Source organism: Mobula hypostoma, chromosome 11 (genome assembly GCF_963921235.1).
Source record: "Mobula hypostoma chromosome 11, sMobHyp1.1, whole genome shotgun sequence".
Taxonomy (NCBI): Eukaryota; Metazoa; Chordata; class Chondrichthyes; order Myliobatiformes; family Myliobatidae; genus Mobula; species Mobula hypostoma.
In genome coordinates, this window is record NC_086107.1 from 115,309,340 (window position 1) to 115,320,042 (window position 10,703).

At 44.6% G+C, this 10,703-nt stretch overlaps 1 protein-coding gene across 5 annotated transcripts in view; it reads left to right on the forward strand.

Annotated features, from left to right (window-relative positions):
• atxn2l (ataxin 2-like) overlaps nucleotides 1-1,209 on the forward strand; it is a 44,255-nt gene extending 43,046 nt beyond the window's left edge. For 3 of the 5 annotated variants that reach the window (XM_063062999.1, XM_063062996.1, XM_063062998.1), the window contains one exon: nucleotides 157-1,031. In XM_063062999.1, coding sequence (XP_062919069.1) covers nucleotides 157-206 — 50 coding nt within the window. In that variant the 3' untranslated portion in view covers nucleotides 207-1,031. Of the gene's footprint in view, nucleotides 1-156 lie in introns of all 5 variants that reach the window. The other 2 variants (XM_063062997.1, XM_063063000.1) reach the window with 1 other exon arrangement.
• The last annotated feature ends 9,494 nt before the right edge of the window (nucleotides 1,210-10,703 follow it).

The following is a 10,703-nucleotide window of genomic DNA, read 5'->3' on the forward strand; positions in this document are numbered from 1 at the left end:
GGAGGGAGTTTCACTTTCACTCTGTGTCTGACCCTGGGAGTGTGTGATGGGACGGTGTGGAGGGAGCGCCACCTAGTGTCTGACCCTGTGAGTGTGTGATGGGACAGTGTGGAGGGAGATTCACTCTGTGTCTGACCCATTCTCCTTTCTCTGCAGTGCCTGTGCAGACCCACCAGCAGCCGCTGTTCCATCCACAGGGGAACTGAGGGCTTCCATAAGCCCGCTTCGCGCCGGCACGGAGCCAGTGACTGGGGATGGGCCTTCCTCGTGGCTTGCCAGAAACCCTCCCCACTGCCCAGAGTGAGCCGTGCTTCCCGATCCTTTCAGCCCCCTCCCTTTCTCCCTTCCTGAGCCAGTGGGAGGCTGATTCCCGCCCTCCAACAAGACTGAGCTGCTCCGGGTCAGGAGGAATGGAGACGGGAAATTGTCAGCAATCAGTGGGGGCATGGTGGAGCAGATGGTAACCGCTAAACTACACCTTCGCATCCCTCCTTTTCCCCTTCTTCTTCACCCAAACCAACTGTCCATCTTTGCTTCTCTGATCCCAATGATCCACCCCTCCCACATCTCCTTCTTACCACCCTCATCTCTCCTCTCCCTTCTCTGATCTCTCCACCCCTTCTGCCTTCCTCCACCTTCGCTACTGCTCCACTCCCTTAACTTTGTCGCACTCCTGCCCTCTCTCTGCCGCTTTCCCATCTCACCCCCTCTCCCCGTCGCAAGCCCCTCTCTCTCTGTTGCATCCTTGTCTCAGCCCCCCTTCCCCCCTTCTCCCCGTCACTACCCTGTCTCTGCTGCCCTTACTCTCTCTGTCATTTTCCCCACCCTTTCTCTCCATCACTCAGCCGGTTCCCCCTTCTATTGCCTTCTCTTTCTATCCAACATGTGTCTCTATCACTATCTGTCTCCCTCTTTCTGTTTACAACTTGCAAGGTGGATTTAAGGACACCCTTTTACTTTATATTAAATAACCAAAAAAAAGCTTCAAAAAAAATAAAAATGTAAACTAACTAAAGAACCTCAGGAGTTTCACTGAATGATAGGTCAATCCCAGGTCAGAACTCCCTGGTTCTCGGGTTTGTGCTTCAGGTCAAGCAGTGTCTTGGGATTGTGTCCAAACTACCCCCCTCTCGCTACTGCCCTTCGTCTTGCCTTTTACAGGAAGGGAGTGGAACGTGGGAGTCCCAGACTGTCCAGACCCTATCAATGGAGGTTTATTTTGTGATTCCAGCCTCATTATGAAACTACAATATTCTACTATTGACAGTATTTACAGACATGACTTCAAATAATGATGCATGCAGCGTATCTATCACACCCTCGAGCCCCTGTGATTCCTGAAAATCATGCACCCCCAACCCCAAAATGTACCTGGTGTGTAGAGGAGGGGTGAGTGTGGAACCAGAATGGAAAAAGAGGAACAAGGGGAGAGAAATTACCATAAGTTTGAGAAATCGATGTTCATACCTTCAGATTGGAGGCTACCCAGATGGAATATTAAGTGTTGCTCCCTGAACCAGCATCTGGCCTCATTGCAGCAGTAGGAGAGGCCATTGGAGTTGAATTAAAACAAATGGCCACCAGGACGCTTTGGCTGTTGCAGGTGATAATTCAGAGAGAAAGTGCACGGCAGCTCAGTCTGTTTCAGAAAGGGGCACAGATCCCTCCCTTTCCATTGTACATCCATTCACACACCTGTAACTATGCAGCATTACACTGCCTCCTCCCAGCCACCGGCTCTGTGAGCCAACTTCTATGAAAGAAGTGCCCCATGTAACTTTCTCTGCCCTGGGTCAGTGGCGTAAAGTGGACCAGCTTTGCCTTGAGACCGCTGCCAGTTGTGTGGGCGATAGACAGAGGGGACAAGGAAGGGCGAGGTGAACAGAGAGGTTTGTACAAGAACTGGCAACAAGTATCACAAAGTGGTGACTTATTCATAGAGTCATGAAACAGGCTGTTTGGCCCATCTATTCCACGTTGACTTGCCTGGTCTCATTGACCTACATCTGGACCCATATTGCTTCACTCCCCTCTCATTCATGTAGCTGTCCAAACTTCTCTTAAATGTTGAATTGAAACTGCATCCACCGCTTCCACTGGCAGTTCGTTCCACACTTGCACAACCTGCTGAATGAAGAAGTTTCCCCTCAGGATCTCTTTAAATATTTCACCATTCACTCTGTTTTTCTAGACTCACCCAACCTGAGAGGAAAGTGCAAACATTTCACGCTGCCTATACCCCTGATTCTGTACAATCTCCCCTCATTCTCCTGTGTTTCAGGGAATAAAGTCCTAACCTATTAAACCTTATAAATCAGGTCCTGGCAACATCCAAGGAAATCATCTCTGCGCTCTGAAGCTTAATATCATTCCTGTAATTAGGTGACCAGGACTGCACACAATGCTCCAAATTTGGCCTCAAGAACATCTTGAACAACTTCAGTGCAACATCTCAAATGCTGTACTCAATGCCTTAATCTTGAAGTCAATGTGGCAGAAGCTGTCTCTAAGACCCTATCTACCTGTGATGCTATCTACAAGGAATTATGGATCTGCATTTCACAAACCCTTTATTCTACCACACATCTCTGCATTAAATTCATCAGTCATTTTTCAGCCCATTTTCCCAGCAAGTCCAGAGACTAAGGGGTCAAACACAGAATGTTACGGCACGGTACAGGCCCTTAAGCCCACATTGTCAGCACAATTTTTAAAAAACTTTTAAGATGAATTTAATCCTTCTCTTTCACATATCCCTTCATTTTTCAAGATTCAGGATTGTTTATTATCATTGTTCAGTGCACGAGGTAAAGGAGAACAAAATATAATGCAGCATTAGATCTGCTTTTATTTCTTCCACCAAAGTTGTTTTCCATCTGCCACATCTTGATCATTCTCCTAATCTAACTCCTGTAGCCTTTCTGCTTCCTCAACAGTGCCTGCCCCTCCACCTATCTTCGTATCATCCGCAAAGTTGCCACAAAGCCATTAATTTTGTCATCTGTTAATTAAATGTCATTAACTGTCATTTAATTTCAAAAGAGGCTTTCCAACACAGATACCTACAGAACTCCACTTGTCTCCGCCAGCCACCCAGCCAGAAAAGGCACCCTTTATTCCCACTCTTTGCCTCCCGCCAATGAGCCAATGCTAGTATCTTGGCTGTAACATCATGTTCTCTTAATTTGTTAAGAAGCCTCATGTGTGACACCTTGTCAAAGGCCTCTGAAAATCCAAGTTCACAACATCTACCAACTTTCCTTTGTTTATCCTGCTTGTTATTTCTTCAAAGGGTTCCAGCAGATTTGTCAGGCAAGATTTTCCCTTGAGGAAATTGTACTAACTTCGGCTTGTTTCATCATGTGCCTCCAAGTACCCCGGAACCACATCCATAACAATTGACTTCCAACATCTTCCCACCCACTGATGTCAGACAAGTTGGCCTATACTTTCCTTCTGCCTCTCTCCCTGAAGAATAGAGTGGCATCTGCAATTTTCCAGACTCTTGAAAGATCATTACTCATGCCTCCACAATCTCTCCAGCCACCTCTTTATGAACCCTGGGGTGGAGACCATCTGGTCCAGGCAACTTTGTCTACTTTAAGACCTTTTGGTTTCCCAAGCACCTTCTCCCCAGTAATGGCAACTTTACTCAGTTCTGCTCCTGAAGCTCTTGAACTTCTGGCACAATGCTTCCACAGTGGAGACTGATGCAAAATACGTATTATGTTCACCTGCCATTTCCTTATTTCCCCCATTACTACCTCTCCAGCATCATTTTCCAGCAGTTCGATATGTATTGTTGCCTCTCTTTTACACTTTATATAACTGAAGAAACTTTTGGTATCCTCCTTGATATTGTTAATTTGCTTATCTTCGTATTTCATCTTTTCCTTCCTCATGACTTTTAGTTTCCTTTTGGTTGTTAAAAGCTTCCTGTTCCTCTAACTTCAATTTTTGCTCTATTATATGCCCTCACCTTGGCACTTGTGTTGGCTTTGACTTATATTGTCAGCCACGGTTGCATCACCCTGCTTTTAGAATACTACTACTTTGGGTTGTGTAATTTGCTGTGGAGGACAGGTCATTGGGTGTTACAGCAGAGCTTATTAACTTGATTGGACACTGCATCAAAGGTTATGGCAAGAAGGCTGGAGAGTTGGGCTGAGGAGGGAAAGAAGGATCAGCTATGATTCAATGGGGGAGCAGACTCGATGGGCCAAATGGCTTAATTCTGTTCCTATGTCTTGTGGTCTTTATGGTCTAATCATTCGGGTTCATTGCACAACACCCAATCCAGAAAAACTGCTTCTCTAGTCTACAAACTCCCTCTTGGGATCCAGCGCCAATCAATCTATCTGCATATTGAAAAAATCCCCCTTGACGTGCATTTTCATCTCCCATTGTAATTTGTAAATCACATTTTTAGTATTGTTTGGAAGTCTGTATATAACTTTTTACCCTTGCAGTTTCTTAGCTGTACCCACAGCAATTCTATGCTTTCCAATCCTATGTCATCTCTTTCTGTGAATTTGATTTCATTTGTATACCAACAGAGTCATGCCATCCCCTCTGTCCACCTGCCTTTCCTTCAATACAATGTGTACCTTTGGATGTTAAACTCCCAGCTATAATCTTCCTTCAGCCATGGTTCAGTGATGCCTACAACATCATACATGCCAATCTGTAACTGCTTCAAGTTCATCTACCATATTCAGCATACTGTGTGCATTCAAATAGACTTGAAGTTCTGCATCTATCACCCTTTTCAATTGTTCTCTTTCATATTGCAACTCATTCCATTGACTGCAGTTTTGCCCTATCATCAGTCTCTCTTTGCTAGCAGTTTCACTATACATTGCCTCTGTTTGTAAACAAACTACCCCATCCTCAGCCTTATCACTGCAGACCCCATCCCCCTGTCAAATTAGTTTAAACCTCCCCTCACCTTGGACAGTTCAGACAGTTCAAGCAATCTTGCCCACAAGGATATTGGTCCCCTTTGGGTTCAGGTGTAACCCATCCTTTTAGTACAGGTTGTTCCTTTCCCAGAAGAGATCCCAGTGATCCAAAAATCTGAATCTCTGCACCAGTTCCTCAGCTACACATTCATGTACGAAATCATCTAATTGGTATCCTCAGTGACACATGGTACAGGTAGCGATCCAGAGATTTCTACCCTGAAGGTCCTGCTATTTAGCTCTCTACCTAGCTCCCTACAATCTCTCTTCAGGACCTCCTCACCGTTCCTGCCTATTGTCATTGGTGTCAATATGTACCAAGACTTCTGGCTGCTCACCTTCCCCGTTTATTATACAGTGGATGCAGTCTGAGACTTTCCTGACCCTGACATCTGGGAGGCAACATGCTATCCAGGAGTCCCTATCGCATCTACCAAATCTCCTCCCTCTTCCTGTAAGTTTGGAATCTCTACTGCAGTCCTGTGCACACACTTCTCTTCTGAGACACAGCTCGCACCAGATTCAGTGTCAGAGACCTGGTCGCTAGGCGTTTTCTATCACCCATGTGTCTGAATTTCTTAAATGCCCCAAATATATTCACCTCTACCACAACCCCTGAAAGAGTATTCCACACACTCAACACTCTTGTAAAAATTAACCCTATAATTTCCTCTAACCCGTCTCATATTAGCCATTTTCGCCCCGGGGGGGGGGTGGGGGGGGGAAATCTCTGGCTATCTACTAGATCTATGCCTCATCATTTTGTACACCTCTATCAAGTGTCCTCTCATCCTCCTTTGCACTAAAGAGAAAAGCCCTAGCTTGTTCAACCCATGCACTCCACCCTGTCTGTTTTCCCCATGTTTCCACTGTTTACACCTCGATAAGTTCACCTTGCGGTCCACAACACTCCAATAAGAAAGTCCCAACCTGAGAATCAGAATCAGGTTTATTATCACTGACTTACTTTGTGAAAGTTGTTTGTAGTGACAGAAACAATGCATAGACATAATATTACCATACATTGCAAAATCAATAATTAGAGGAGAAAAGGAATCACCTGCTTAACATCTCTTCATGTCTCAGGCATAGAGTCATAGTGTTATAGAGTACTACATAGAAACAGACCTTTGTCCTATCTAGTCCGAGACTATTCTGCTTTGTTCCATCGACCTGCAATTGAACCATAGTCATCCACACCACTCCCAACCGTGAACTTATCTGAACTTCTCTTAAATGCTGAGTTCCAGCCTGCATCCATTACTTCAGCTGGCAGGTCATTCCACACTCTCACCACTCTTTAAGTGAATAAATTCTTTCTTATGTTCCCCTTAAATATTTCACCCTTCACCCTTAACCATCACCTCTACTTCTGGTTACACACAACGTCGGTAGGGGAAAAAAAATTGCATTTACCCTACCTATAACCACTAATTTTGTATACCCCTATCAAATGTCTCCTGATTATTTTACAATCTAGGGAATTAAATCCCAATCACCTCAACCTTCCCCTATAACTATTCAGCCCAGTACATCACGGATAAAGCCCTCCCAAACATTGAGCAGATCTACACAAAATGCTGTCGTAGGGAAGCAGCAACCGTCATCAGAGATCCCCACCCCTAGATCATGCTCTTTTCTCGCTGCTGCCATCAGGTGGAAGGTACAAGAGACTCAGGACTTGCACCAGCAGGTTCGGGAACAGTTACTACCACTCACGTCACTCACCCCATCATTGAAATGTTCATACAACCAACGATTTCACTTTAAAAACACTATCATCATCTTCTATTCTCCTTATTTGTAGCTTTTTTTTTATATTTGCATTTGCAGTTTGTTGTCTTCTGCACTCTGGTTGATCTTTCGTTGATCCTGTTACAGTTACTATTCTATAGATTTGCTGAGTATGCCCACAGGAAAATGAATCTCAGCGTATATGGTGACGTATATGTATAGCACTTTGATAATAATATTTGCTTTGTACTTTTAAACTTGGCTTAACAAATTGTGTTACCATTGAGGCAGGGGCTCAAACAACGAACCAATGCAGGGGTTTAAAGAGGAAACGTGCAGAAAATGCCGCAAGGGAGATCTACTGACCTCGCTCATGAGTTTTCACAAGTTAGACAGGTAGATAACTCCACTCCAGGTGTAACCTCGGGCATTCTTTCAGCCCTCCTTTTTAGGAGAATCTGTTGCAGTTCGTATACTTTTCAAATGCCTCGTTTGTTCCTTGTGGCATATACCTGGCATCTGCATCCTTCTTCCTAAATAGGGCTTCAATACCCCTCGAAAACCAGGGTTGTGTGGTCATTGATTACGTTATGACTGGGTATCGAGTAAAGCATTTTGATGGATAGATCAATCTTGTTGGCATATCCCTCCAAGATGTTCCTCCTGTCGTAATACCGCTGGGATGCTCTTGTTGAATATCTGCTATTGTTTTCCACATTACTGTTGAAACTTCTATACTGAGAAACATCACCCTAATGGTCTGGTCCTTCTCTTAGCCACCTTTATGTGACAATAGTAAAATCACAATCCTATCTGCTGATCCACGATTTTCCTTACATTCTGTCATCGATCAAGCAATGCACTGTTGTGGAAATCTTTATTCTTTTTCACCATTCAGGAGGAAAGGTAACCAAAACAATCAAGCTGTTAGCATGGATGGGGTTCAGTGAGATTGTGCTGCTGAGAAGCCAACTCTGCTGACATGAAGATGGTTGGCGTGGGACAGTAGCAGTAGACATAATACTGTGGTGCGGTCAGTTGAATTGAGTATGATGTAAGACCATAAGGCAATTCAGCCTATCGAGTCTGCTTCACCATTTCATCATGGCTTATCCCGGATCCCACTCAACCCCATATACCTGCCTTCTCGTCATAACGTTTGATGCCCTGACCAATCAGGAAACTATAAGTTTTCGCTTTAAATATACCCACGATCTAGGCAGAACATTCCACAGATTCACTGCTCTCTGGCTAAAAATAATTCCTCCTTACCTCTGTTCTAGAGTCGCTCCTCAATTTGGAGGTTGTATCCTCTAGTTCTGGACACCCCCACCAGAAGAAACATCCTCTTCACATCCACCTTATCTAGTCCTTTCAGTATTCTTCTAAATTCCAGTGCATACAGGCCCAAAGCTGCCAAACGCTCCTCGTTTGTTATCCTCTTCATTCCCAGAATCATCCCCGTGAACCTCTGGACTCTGTCCAATGATAACACATCCTTTCTGAGATATGGGCCCCAAAACTGTTGATAATATTCCAAGTATGGCCTGATTAGTGTCTTATAAATCCTCAACACTGTCTCCTCGTTTTTATTTTCTATTTCCCCTGAAATAAATGCCAACATTGCATTTGCCTCCTTTACCACAGACTCAATTTATAAATTAACATAGAAAACCTACAGCACAATACAGGCCCTTTGGCCCACAAAGCTGTGCCAGACATGTCCTTACTTTAGAAATTACCCAGCGTTACCCATAGCCCTCTATTTTTCTGAGCTCTTTGTACCTGTCCAGGAGTCTCTTAAAAGACCATATCTTATTCGCCTCCACCACGGTCGCCGGCAGCCCATTCCACGCACTCGCCACTCTCTGCTCAAAAAAACTTACTCCCAACATCTCCTCTGTACCTATTTCCAAGCACATTAAAACTGTGCCCTCTCGTGCTAGCCATTTCAGCCCTGGAAAAAAAGCCACTGACTACCCTCTGGGAGTCTTGGACAAGGACTCCTAAGTACCTTTGTACCTCTGATGTTTGAATTTTCTCCCCATTTAGATAATAGTCCGCACTGTTGTTTCTTTTACCAAAATGCATTATCATAGATTTTCCAACACTGTATTCCATCTGCCATTTTTTGCCCATTCTGTCTGTCATTCTGAAATTGCATTGCTTCCTCACCTCTCCACCTATATTTGTATTATCTGCAAACTTTGCAACAAAGCCATCAATTCCATTATCTAAGTTATTGACAAACAATGTGGAAAGTAGTGGTCCCAATACTGACACACCGAGGAACACCAGTAGTCACTGGCAGACAACCGGAAAATGCCCCCTTTGTTCCTAAACTCTGCTTCCTGCCGATCAGGCATTCCTCTTTGTATGCCAGCATCTTTCCTGTAATCCGTGGAATTTTATCTATGTTCTAAGGGATTGTGTATTGGTGGATGAAGAGGCCGATCCTGGATCCACATATTTTGGTGCAGTGTGGGTACGAGTGAGTGGTGCCTGTGGTTGGCAGTTGGGTCTTTTGGTTATTCTCTTCTTTTGTGGTTGTCATTCGTTCTCTATGGCATTGCAGATGTTGCTGTCATGTAGTGAAACTTCCCCTTGAAAAGATTTCCTCCAGGTGATATGTAATTTGAAGGAGATCTACGTGGTCAGATTTCCATACAGATCTAGATAGAAACATAGAAAACCTACAGCACAATACGGGCCCTTCGGCCCACAAAGCTGTGCCGAACATGTCCCTACATTAGAACTACCTAGGCTTTACCCATAGCCCTCTATATTTCTAAGCTGCATGTAGCCATCCAGGAGTCCCTTAAAAGACCCTATCGTTTCTGCCTCCACCACCGCTGCTGGCAGCCCATTCCACGCACTCACCACTCTGTGTAAAAAAAACTTACCCCTGACATCATCTCTGTACCTACTTCCAAGCACCTTACAACTATGCCCTCTTGTGTTAGTCATTTCAGCCCTGGGGGAAAAGCCTCTGACTATCCACACAATCAATGCCTCTCATCATCTTATACATCTCTATCAGGTCACCTCTCACCCTCCGTCACTCCAAAGAGAAAAGGTCGAGATCACCATAGAACCATAGAAACTACAGCACAGAAACAGGCCCTTTGGCCCTTCTTGGCTGTGCTGAACCATTTTCTGCCTAGTCCCACTGACCTGCACACGGACCATATCCCTCCATACACCTCCCATCCATGTATCTGTCCAATTTATTCTTAAATGTTAAAAAAGAACCCGCATTTACCACCTCGTCTGGCAGCTCATTCCATACTCCCACCACTATGTGTGTGAAGGAGCCCCCCCTAATGTTCCCTTTAAACTTTTCCCCCCTCACCCTTAACCCATGTCCTCTGGTTTTTTTCTCCCCTTGCCTCAGTGGAAAAAGTCTGCTTGCATTCACTCTATCTATACCCATCATAATTTTATATACCTCTATCAAATCTCCCCTCATTCTTCTACGCTCCAGGGAATAAAGTCCTAACCTATTCAACCTTGCTCTGTAACTGAGTTTCTCAAGTCCCGGCAACATCCTTGTAACCTTCTCTGCACTCTTTCAACCTTATTTATATCCTTCCTGTAATTTGGTGACCAATCACGTAACCTATTCTCATAAGGCATGCTCCCCAATCCAGGCAACATCCTTGTAAATCTCCTCTGCACCCTTTCTATGGTTTCCACGTCCTTCCTGTAGTGAGGCGACCAGAATTGAGCACAGTACTCCAAGTGGGGTCTGACCAGGGTCCTATATAGCTGCAACATTACCTCTCGGCTCTTAAACTCAATCCCACGATTGATGAAGGCCAATGCATCGTATGCCTTCTTAACCACAGTGTCAACCTGCGCAGCTGCTTTGAGTGTCCTATGGACTCGGACCCCAAGATCCCTCTGATCCTCCACACTGCCAAGAGTCTTACCATTAATGCTATATTCTGCCATCATATTTGACCTACCAAAATGAACCACCTCACACTTATCTGGGTTGAATTTCAT